Genomic DNA, 11477 nt, shown 5'->3' with positions numbered 1-11477 from the left:
GACACTAGAAAATGTTTAAATGCTGGCAGTTAAAGGTGCTTTAAGTCCAACAAATGGGAAAGTTAGTTTTCCGGTTTAAAAAAATAAGGCATTTGGTGCATTTCTGTTGGTGAAAAGTGCCTCTAACAGTCTGTAAAAGTGCTCAGAGAACAGGCAAAGCTGTTAACAAAGCAGCTGAAGGTCATGTGGTGCCGTTAATAAAACTCTGGTTGTTTAAAGTTTGTTCATAAAACATTTGGTCCAATTTTTTAAAAAAAAAAAGCTATAAAAACAGTGCCTTTGTAAAATAAAACACAGGAAACAGATCATACATGCTGATTTGTTCTGGTCTCACCTGAGGAGATCTGTGTGTTAAATATGAGCCAAAAACAAAGAACTGAACTTTGCTTTTTGACTGCGCTAAACTTATTTCCTGATTGTTGACAGCAGTGAGTCCAGCACGTGTTGAATCATGTAAATCTATCTTGATGTAGTGATAAAAGTGATTTTCTGTTGCCTAAAAAGTGTTACAATCGTCGTTTGTTGGTCTCTTGTGGTGAAAATAACCTGCAGCAGATTGTGATTTGACAAGTTTGTTCCCTTTCAGATGACAGGAAAGCAAAGAAAGGCCTACTTTGTTCATAAATATTTCTGTTAGAAAACTCTTCATATCTATGAGCCTAACTGGCAATCTATGTTTGTAATTGGCCAGTGGGGTGGCCAGTGGGGTGGCCAGCAGATTTGTAGGGGTGGCCGTGGCTGCCCCAGGCCACCGCCTGGTGGCGCCATTGGACTGGTGGAACGAACTGGCCCACTACGATACTTGATAAGGATTCCTTTAAAAAAATATCATTAACAAAATCATCTAATTATAGAATGTGGGTGTCAGCTTCACACGGCATTTTGTAAGATTTTTTGTTGGTATGTGGAGGCATTATTCATTTATATGTATGTTATAATTATACAATTTTACTGTTATTATTTGTTTCTTGTATTTCTATAATATATGTGACTGTTTTATTTACTTGTAGTCATGTTGGATATTGCATTAAATTTGATAGAAGTGGCTGGTATGTGTCATGTGATATAAATTTAAGTTTAATCTTACTTTTTCCCTTTAATTTCGATGCACCTGTTTCAGAAATGACAAATATTGGTATAGTTTAAGAATAGGCACCATACTGGATTTATAAAGGTGACTGTTGCTCCTCCCTAATCCAGAGACAAAGGAAGGGTTTATTATCCCCAGGTAACACTCCATGTTCTTCCTTTTTGACGGTGTGCCCAGACCAGGACAGACTGCAGCCGCTTCTCAGGTGAGTCAGACCGCTGTAATATTATTTTAATTGACAGTTAACAGTTTCTGTTCACTCCAAAAACCCTGTGATTCAATCATTCAGGCATAAAAAAACAACAACAACAAAACAAAGTTAAATATTGTGTTTTTTATATCAACCAAAAAATGAAGTTTTGTTTTTAGCTTGAGAATCAAAAGTAGAAGAAAACCAAAACAAATTATAATTTTTTTTTTAAAAAATGTCATTAATTTTCCCATTTTTCTCAAGCTGTCATTAACATTCTGCACATGCGCGGCCTGTTGACAGGTTTGTGTAGTTTGACCTAGAGTTCCTGTATGAACTACGCGAGGCTGTGATGATTTGTGAGGCAACGTACTGTTTGGAAACAGGGTTATTCTTTGTCAGGTTCATGTAATGATGATAAATAATCCTAAAACTGTAGTTTGTGAACATTTAAAGTTCTAAAACTGAGTATTCCTAGTTCAAACTGCCAGCTAGCTCTGAGGCTAATGCTAGACCTTGAACCTCAGTCAAGCGTTGCGGAAACCAGGTTCAGTTTAGCCAGGGGTGAAAGTAGTTTTAAATTCTTGCCGGAACTATTAGTAATAATTCCAGACCGTTCCGGCTTACTTTCACCCCATTCCGTCGATGCTAACCATTGTAAATCCTGTTGAAAGTTTTTCAGCCAATCACAAGAACATGTGGAATTTCAGGTGTAATTTATTGCTCGCCCCAGTGCAATAAATCAAGCGCACCTATTGGCTGCAACTGGCCATAACAATCGCTGTGTTACGGAAGTAGACACGCATGCGCACTCACGTACTGCTGAGTGAACTCCGGTCGATATCTATGGATAGCAGGCAGGCCGGGCGCGTACCGGCGTACCCATAGATACCGGTGGAAGAGCGGCGTACCGCCAGCAGATCTTTTCCCAGAACTGCGTTCCGCCACCAGATCTTTTGCCGGTACGCAGTTCCGGACCGTTCCGGCTTACTTTCACCCCTGAGTTTAGCCCTTAAAAGGTTCAACTCCTGTCCCTGAAATGTAGATTTGAGCAAAAAGAAATACGTTTTTAAATAAATAAAAATCTCCTGACAGCACTGATGGCGCTTGAATGCAAATATTTTTACAGTGTAAACTGGAATTTGTGTGGAACAGCTGACCTGTAGGGTGTGTGAAAGGCACCATGTATTATCTACCATGAGATTTTGTTTCAGTAAAATTGCTTGGTTATTAACCACGCCCGACGGGTATGTCGGCGGGGTTATTGCATTCGGTGTGGTATCTGGCTGGGTAAGTATGTATGTATGTATGTATGTATGTATGTATGTATGTATGTGGCTATGTCCGGTCCGATATCTCTGCAACCGCTGAAGTCAGGATAATCAAACTTGGCACTGAAGATCAGTCTAAGGTCCCCTGCTCAGTTGTGGAGTTACAGGTCAGCAGATCAAGTAGAGAGGGAGATACGTACGATGATCAAAATTGATACATATTGCATCAGCTGTATAGGGAGGACAGGGTTTTCACCAGCAGAGGGCGTGGTTCTGCCCTCTACTGAGAGCTCATCTAGTTTCTGCTGCTGTGGTAAACAGCAGTTATTCATTAAAATCAAAGGAAAGAATAATATTTCTTTAGTCAAGTCCAAGTTACAAGTTAAAACAAAATAATTACAATTTAATAGACAGATTAAAAAATGTAAAAACTTGTAAAACAGACTATTTTCTATTTCTCAAAAATGTGAAGAAAATAGAAAACATGACTGTACAATCTTTGTGTGCTGCTCAAAATCCTGATTACTGTCAAAATGTGACATACATTCAGCTGTGGACAACAAACAGGATTTCTGTAGGTCTGTTAATGTTTCTGCAAAATCCTGAATGCATTCAATAAAACCTGGCATTCATCTATCGCATTCCACATCTGTGTGAGTCACACTGATAACTGCATTTTACCAGACGTGTCATTATGTTATGCAGTAGATACCTGTGGGTGTACCTGTGCACAATCCAGAGCTTGATCTGCCTCCACTGGGTCGCCTGGCAGACAGTGTGTGATGTTGAAATTAGGGCGTAACTACAAAAAAAAGTACACAGCAGTAGAAATGATGAGCGCATCTTTAAATTAATGTGTACATTTATGTACATGGCACACTACACACTGAACTTCATGAACACAGGTTCAAACAGGAAATAATGTTCTGTGTTCTTCTACATGTTCCACAGGTCAGCTGTTTCACACAAATTCCAGGTTTATATTTTGGAATATTTTGTGTTTAAACTTCTCTAGGTGAGGTCAGCTCATCAGACCTGTCAGGACGTCTTTCTGAAAATAATCATTGTATTATAATTATAGTAACTGTCCCAATGTAAGTAATCAACTGAAGAAATTTCATAGTGACATCTGTTAGTTTTAACTGCACTTGCAGCTGTTTTGAAACAATATATGGAATTTTACAATACATGTCTTTAAAGCTGATCTCCAAATGAGTTTTTCTCATTATCTGAGCCAAAAATCTTCACTCCAGTAGCTCATATCTACACCAATATTTCCTTTTTGTTCCATCTGTATTTAAAATAATTTATTCGATGCACTTGTTCTTATGTCAGTCACTGCCTGATTTAGAGAACATTTTATTCTGAACAGCATGGCTTCATTCAGGCCGTATTTTCTGATTTATGGGGTGAATAAACATATATAAGACATCCAAGTTTCCCTCTGTAAAAAACCTTTGACTCTATTATGTCAACAAAATGAAACACAAAGTTTGAAGTTGGATTCATCCAATGGTCAAGTTTCTGTCAAAGAAATGAATGTGAATCAGGTATTTCTAGATATAAAGTCCCTCAGTGCATGTTTAACCATACATTTTCAGAAAGCTTCATGTTGGTAGATATTAGATAAAATGTTTTTACCTTATGCCTTACCTTTATGCAGGCTTTACACAAACTTGCTGAGCTAGTAGGAAATCACTCCACCAGCATGAGTTATTTTCACAGCACAGCAAAGGTGCATAAACGTTAAACGAGCAAATAGACAAGAAATTATATCCTGAGCGCTGAGGTGAGACTTGGCTGTCAGAACTTTGTTTAAAACTGAAATCTGTCTCTGAAAAGTCAGTCTAACTCCTCAAAATGTGGTTTATGACCAGTAAATCGAAATGGGAAAGGAAAAGATCCACATCAACATCGTGGTCATCGGCCATGTGGACTCCGGAAAGTCCACCTCCACCGGCCACCTGATCTACAAGTGCGGAGGAATCGACAAGAGAACCATCGAGAAGTTTGAGAAGGAGGCCGCTGAGGTCAGTTTAAGTGTTTTTAACAGATTGTGTTGGAGGTGATGGACAGACATGATGGCAGTGTCTGTGTAGGTTCTCATTCATCCAGGTCATGGTTATCCAAAGTAGTTTAAATAAATCCACTGGACTTTAAGAAAGTTCCTTGAAGACGTTTCACCTCTCATCCAAAAGGCTTCTTCAGTTCTGGTGGTGGTTGGTGGCAGTGTTTCAGAGGGAGTGAGGAATGGGTGTGATGGAAGGAGTTATTACTGCCACCTACTGTTAAAATATACATATTGTCCTTTTGACTGCTATTACTGTTAATATCCAGGGTAGTGTCTACGGATACGGGCCCGTATCCGTAGCCCACAGGCTACGGGTACGGCACTTTCCATTTGCCAGACAGATACGGACCCGTACGCGAGTCTCGCGAGTCAAGAAGCTGCTAACCACTGCAAACTGTTGAAAGGTAAGCAAAGGTTAAGGTTAGGGTTAGTGTTAGGGTCAGGTTTAGGGTCCGTACCTGTTGTACCGATGCGACGGGTCCGTACAGCTAGCGTCTACCGGGAGTCACGTGACCAGATGTCGCGTATCTGATTGGCAAATGGCAAGTGCCGTATCCGTAGTCCACAGGCTACGGGTACGGGTCCGTACCTCTAGCAACAACCAATATCCAGAGTTTCAATCTTAAACAGAGGTTTAAATTCAATGTAAAATGTTAAATTGTTTCTGTACAGCCACTATTTCTAAGATATTAGTGAATAGCAAAAGAAATTGCAAGACTGAACTGAAGTACATTTATAATTTATTTCACAAATATCAAACTCAACACTTTTAAAGTAAGATAAGATAAGATCTACGTTATTCATCCCAGAGGAAATTATTTTGCCAGAGTACAATAAGCAATACACAAAGTTTCATGGAATATACACAAGTACGCCGAGGTTAGTAGAAAAATATAAATAACAAATAATATAAAGTACAAAATGCAAAGTATAAAATGTAAGTAATATTAAATGTCACAGTGGCACATATTTCTGTAAAATAAATAATCAGAAGGCTATTTAATTAAAATTTATTTTATTTTAGTCTGTTAGTTTTTTAAATTTAATTCTAAATTTAAAGGTTATGGTGATATTGTAACATTAAATAAAATGTCCTGTTGATCTTCGGTCCCAGTGTTTGCTCTACATTCATTCAGCAGCGGCGGGCCACCATTCCTAAATCCTAGCCGTTGCTCCTTCAAATTTCTTTCTTTTTTTTATTGTCACAAATACACCACGGCTGCATGTCTCCGTCTTCACAGCAGAGTCCTGCACAAGTATATTTCATTTATATTTATCTGTCTACTACATTTACAGATTACTGCAAACTCAAAGTTCATTTATCGCGATTATATTCAATATTTTAAAGCTTTTTGTAAACTCAAGCACCTTTAGCATCTCAAAAAGTGGTTTATTATGGGATGGATACACCGGCTTGAAGTGCTGATCAGAAAACTATTTGTTGCACAATTTCCAAATAACCACGTTTTTATCCAAGCTGCCATCAGGAAGATAAAAGAAACTTTCTGCCCAACACACTCAGAGTGTTCTCGTCTTCCATCACTGTTCACCAAACTTTGTTGTGCGCTGACAGTGCATCCTGTGAATCTTATTCACGCTGGAAAACAGAGTTTAGGTTCATTAGCGCTACCTACCTGGCTGGAGTGTTCATCAGTGTTATCGGTATGCCAGAAATTTGGGAACTGAGAAAGGTGCGGTTAAATACATTATTTTTTTATGCATTATTTTTTAATGCATCATTTTTTTTATTAATTAATTAGTCAAAATTAACAAGGGCATAGAGGTAAAAAGCGATATATGCAGTGTTGTATTCATTTTAAATGCCAAAAGGATTTTGCGGCTCCCGGTGTTTTATTTTCTGTGGGAAACAGGTCGAAATGGCTCTTTGAGCTTTAAAGGTTGCCGACCCCTGGCCTAAACATTCACACCAAATCGTGCCCTCCCTGACCTCAAACAATAATCAATGATTTCTGCATGTTATACTTTTGAACCACATCCGGTTCAACAGATAGGCAAAGGTTCCTTCAAGTACGCCTGGGTGCTGGACAAACTGAAGGCCGAGCGTGAGCGTGGTATCACCATCGATATCGCTCTGTGGAAGTTCGAGACCACCAAGTACTACGTGACCATCATTGATGCCCCCGGACACAGGGACTTCATCAAGAACATGATCACTGGAACCTCTCAGGTAAAGTTTTAATCTGCTCCCTGCTATCTCATCGCTACATATTGAATGTTTGGAAAACATATGTTCTACGAAACATTCTCTGCGTTCAGGCTGACTGCGCTGTGCTGATCGTCGCTGCTGGTGTTGGTGAGTTTGAGGCTGGTATCTCCAAGGACGGTCAGACCCGTGAGCATGCTCTGCTGGCCTACACTCTGGGTGTGAAGCAGCTCATCGTTGCAGTCAACAAGATGGACTCCACTGAGCCCCCTTACAGCGATGCCCGTTTTAATGAAATCACCAAGGAAGTGACCACCTATATCAAGAAGGTCGGCTACAACCCTAAAGCTGTTGCCTTCGTCCCCATCTCTGGATGGCATGGAGACAACATGCTGGAGGCCAGTGACAAGGTGAGTCACTCAGAGGCCTCAGATTAAATCCTTCAATTTACTCCATTCATCTGCAACAGTTTCTTAAAATGTTGTATTACATTCAACGGTCCTTTCTTCCTAACCTTCCCGTCTTCCTCTCTTTGTCTCTCTACCTGCATTCTCCATTTCAGATGCCCTGGTACAAGGGCTGGAGCATTGAGCGTAAGGAGGGCAATGCCAGTGGAAAGACACTGCTGGAGGCTCTGGATGCCATCTTGCCCCCATCCCGCCCCACCGACAAGCCTCTCCGTCTGCCCCTGCAGGACGTCTACAAGATCGGTGGTAAGTAGAGTCTCATCGTAACCAGTAAACCCAGTAAGTCATCATTATTTCAGGAAACGGTATGGAAACTGGAGTCACTGTCATCCTAACAAATATGAAATGAGGAGGACCTGATAGGATCTAAAAGGACTGAAATGAATGCTGTCAGCAGCGGAAAAAACTTGCACTCATTTATTTTTTTCAGTATAGAAGAAACTAAACTGCTACTATTAAACCAGGAGAAAACACTGATACATGTCATTTTTTTCATCTGTGTTTTTAAAGAGAATTTTCCAATGACAGATGAGCTAATTTTGTTCAGTCACCAAAACAAACCCACTCACTCTCCCTTTCTAGACTCCACCAATGTGAGGATGAAATTAATATTATTCAGCCATAAGATTAAAATATGGCACTAATCTCCTGCCAAAATTATGATCCACTGACAAACATGGAGTGTTGTGCAAATTTAGAGCACTATGAGCAAATTAATGCATTTTGTTGTGTGAATACAAAACTTCCATATCAAACAAATGTATCCAAAATGTTCAAATGGCTTTGTGTTTGCATCAAGGAGTCCAAAATTTTTTCTGTTTTACAGAAATTGGTTGGTTAAATCTGTTCTTTTTTTCACAAAATTGATTAAATATCACAAATGCATTGTTAAATTATATTTATTTTTCTTAGTTTTTACAATTTCTGGCTGATAAATGGTGTAATTCTGGTGATTTCCTAAAGTTAACATGCTTTTCAAACTTACCAGCAGATTCTGGGGTTCAGTGAGTTAAACTTCAAACATTTTACCTCCTCCTCTCTCAGGTATTGGAACGGTCCCCGTGGGTCGTGTTGAGACCGGTGTTCTGAAGCCCGGTATGGTCGTCACCTTCGCTCCCTGCAACCTGACCACTGAGGTCAAGTCTGTGGAGATGCACCATGAGTCTCTGCCAGAGGCTCTGCCCGGTGACAACGTTGGTTTCAACGTCAAGAACGTCTCTGTGAAGGAAATCCGTCGTGGAAACGTTGCCGGCGACAGCAAGAACGACCCACCCAAGCAGGCTGAGAGCTTCACTGCCCAGGTTGGTGTTGTGAGCTTTAGCAGAGTTTAAGTAGAGCATCCACTTAGATAGATTTCTAACTTTGAATGTGTCCACAGGTCATCATCCTGAACCACCCTGGCCAGATCAGCGCGGGTTACGCCCCTGTGCTTGACTGCCACACTGCTCACATCGCCTGCAAGTTCAGTGAGTTGATTGAGAAGATCGACCGTCGTTCTGCCAAGACACTTGAGGATTCCCCCAAGTTTGTCAAGTCTGGAGACTCCTGCATTGCCCTTCTGAAGCCACAGAAGCCCATGTGTGTTGAGAAATTCTCAGATTACCCTCCCCTTGGTAGGTTTTGTACCCGAAAGCCCAATGTACACTTCAGAAATGTTAATATGGATACAAAATATCAAGTGCATCTATAGTTACTAACATTTGCTCACCTGTCTTCTATTCCAGGTCGCTTCGCTGTGCGTGACATGAGGCAGACTGTGGCTGTCGGTGTCATCAAGGGTGTTGAGAAGAAGGAAGGTGGCGGTGGAAAGGTCACCAAGGCTGCACAGAAGGCTGATAAGAAGAAATGAATCTTCATGCAGGACGTCCAACCAACAGCCACGTCTCAGCAGCAGCGAGCCGCCACATCCCCTCTTCCCTCCTGCCACCCAGCGCCGTCAGCTCTGAGGCAGAGCTCTCTACTCAAGGACTGGCTTATGCTGATTAAAACCCATCGGAAAAGTTTCCGCAGGAAAGGAAGGTTTATACCTTCCAGGGCAAACTATAATCATAATTAAGTTGAAACCAAAACAATAAAAATCTCAAACATTGCCAAGTGAAGACATTTCTTTTGTGTTTATTAACTGCAGCAGCACTTCAACAGAAGTATAAACACAGCAGCTCCAACACAGTTTTCTGCTTTTTGTTTCTCCTCTGTTATGACAGAACTGAGTCCATCACATTTTCATTTTAAACTGAGAGATAATCTGTTTGTTGATTGGGAAACATTTAAAAAAACATGAATAAATCTGGGCTGCATGGTGGATCGTTGTCTCCTCACAGATAGAAGATCCCCAGTTCACGTCCTGGTCTGGGATCTTTCTGTGTGGAGTTTACATGCTCTACCAGCGTGGGTTCTCAGCGGGTTCTTCGACTTACTCCCACAGTCCAAAAACACGCTGAGGTTAACTGGTGAAACTAAATTGCCCGTAGGTGTGAATGTCAGTGTGCTTGGTTGTCTCTCTATGTGGCTCTGTGACAGACTGTTACCTGTCCAGGGTGTCCCCTGAGTCGGCTGGGAAAGACTCCAGCCCCCACAACCCTACAGAGGATCAAGCGGTGTACAGATAATGATGGATGAAGAAATCTTTCAGCTTCTGCTGTATTTCTGGGTCATCAATCAAATATGGAATTAGTGGCAGTAAGCATGTTAACTGTTCTGTATGAAGCTCAATGTTCCTCTCCTTGTGTTCTTCCATTAAAGCAGCGTTCAGACATTCAGCTGCTTTTAATCGACTCATCAGAGGTTTGTTCATCTAAACCCACTTGCTGCCGTCGTTCATCTGTTAGAAATAAAACTCCACCTCAAGGTTCCAATAGAACATTTCTCAGAAAGTAGCTCTGTGATAGTGGGAAACATCAAAGTGTGAAAAGTTTTATTGTTATTCTGAGCAAAGGGGAGTTTTCTTGGTGTCACATTAAGGCTGAATGTTTCTAAGGAGGCAGCACATGGAGCTCTAAACACCTTGAGGAAAAGAGACATGTTTCAGCCTGTGGTCTTTGTGGGAGAGGATTCATACTGCAACCAAACACAAATCAAAGCTATTTTAAGTAGAGTCTGATCAACTCTGTGTTTTAAACTGTTGGATGAACAATCTTGATTTGATTTAATTTGATCATTGAAACTTGCCACAAGTGGCAGCAGATAATTTTTTTTTTATTAAACCCAAGAAGAAAACATCTGAGAGCAATGCTCTGGTCAAGAAAATTCTTCAATGGAGTCCTGACTTCTCCAAATAAATACAAGGTAATCATAGACAATACCCATGTCATCACAACGCCCTTTAAATGGAACAGTTGTGTACAGCATAAGATAAATCTACAATGCCCCTCAAACCTGAAGCAATAGAGGATAGTATTCACACTAAAAGGCAGTGTAATAACAAGAAAGTCAAAAATTCATAAAAACACTGAAAAATCCACCTCCTCATTGGGGCCTGGAAACACAGTGGCTTTTAGAGTCTCAATCCAAAAAGTTTCTTTTTGTGCCAAAGTTCTTAGTCTGTCTCCACCTCTGTTGGTTTTAGGGATTACTTCAACTGCCATCACAGTGGGTTGGTTAGGATTACAACAAATGGAATTTTTGAAATGTTTGGCAATCGGGTAATTGAGATTTACAGTCCTTATTGCATATTTGTGCTCTGAGAATCTGTCTCTCAGTCTTCTTTTTGCAAGTCCTATATAGAAACAACCACATTTGCAGTCCAAGCGGTATACGACATGAGTAGAATTACAATTTGCAAAATGAACATTTCACTGTAAACATTTTGCAAATTGTAATTCTACTCATGTCGTATACCGCTTTTTATGAATTTTTGACTTTCTTGTTATTACACTGCCTGTTAGTGATGTACTGTGTGAATACTATCCTCTATTGCTTCAGGTTTGAGGGGCGTTGTAGATTTATCTTATGCTGTACACAACTGTTCCATTTGTAGGGCGCTGTGGCGACATGGGTATTGTCTATGATTACCTTATTCTTCTGGTCTCTCTATTGTCAACGTATCTTTTTTTGTTTTTAAATGTTACTTTTCTATTATTAGATAGTGATGTCTTGTATCATGTGATGTGGTCATGTGACCTGGTTTCAGCCCTTATCAGGCACACCTGTGCCCTGGTGTTGAATTATGTTCTGATGAAGGACGTGTGGTGGCCGAAACGCGTAAACTGCCATCCATGAGTTATT

At 40.5% G+C, this 11477-nt stretch overlaps 1 protein-coding gene across 1 annotated transcript; it reads left to right on the top strand.

Annotated features, from left to right (window-relative positions):
* Positions 1 to 1196: 1196 nt before the first annotated feature.
* LOC110970117 (elongation factor 1-alpha-like) lies at positions 1197 to 9352 on the top strand. Its single transcript, XM_051955941.1, has 8 exons — positions 1197 to 1295; positions 4429 to 4581; positions 6631 to 6810; positions 6900 to 7196; positions 7349 to 7499; positions 8298 to 8554; positions 8632 to 8866; positions 8978 to 9352. The coding sequence occupies exons 2-8, from the start codon at positions 4438 to 4440 to the stop codon at positions 9100 to 9102; spliced, it is 1389 nt and encodes a 462-aa protein (XP_051811901.1). The 5' UTR covers positions 1197 to 1295; positions 4429 to 4437; the 3' UTR covers positions 9103 to 9352.
* The last annotated feature ends 2125 nt before the right edge of the window (positions 9353 to 11477 follow it).

The sequence above is a fragment of the Acanthochromis polyacanthus genome, chromosome 11, assembly GCF_021347895.1.
Source record: "Acanthochromis polyacanthus isolate Apoly-LR-REF ecotype Palm Island chromosome 11, KAUST_Apoly_ChrSc, whole genome shotgun sequence".
NCBI lineage: Eukaryota > Metazoa > Chordata > Actinopteri > Pomacentridae > Acanthochromis > Acanthochromis polyacanthus.
The sequence above is the reverse complement of the archived record's forward strand: the minus strand, read 5'-3'. Positions and strand labels throughout refer to the sequence as shown.

Excerpts from the sequence above, each read along its gene's own strand:
- LOC110970117 (XM_051955941.1), top strand. The coding sequence starts at position 4,438 with ATGGGAAAGGAAAAGATCCACATCAACATCGTGGTCATCGGCCATGTG. Across the intron at positions 7,500-8,297 it reads GGACGTCTACAAGATCGGTG|GTATTGGAACGGTCCCCGTG; the intron begins GTAAGTAGAGTC and ends CTCCTCTCTCAG. Across the intron at positions 8,555-8,631 it reads CTGAGAGCTTCACTGCCCAG|GTCATCATCCTGAACCACCC; the intron begins GTTGGTGTTGTG and ends ATGTGTCCACAG.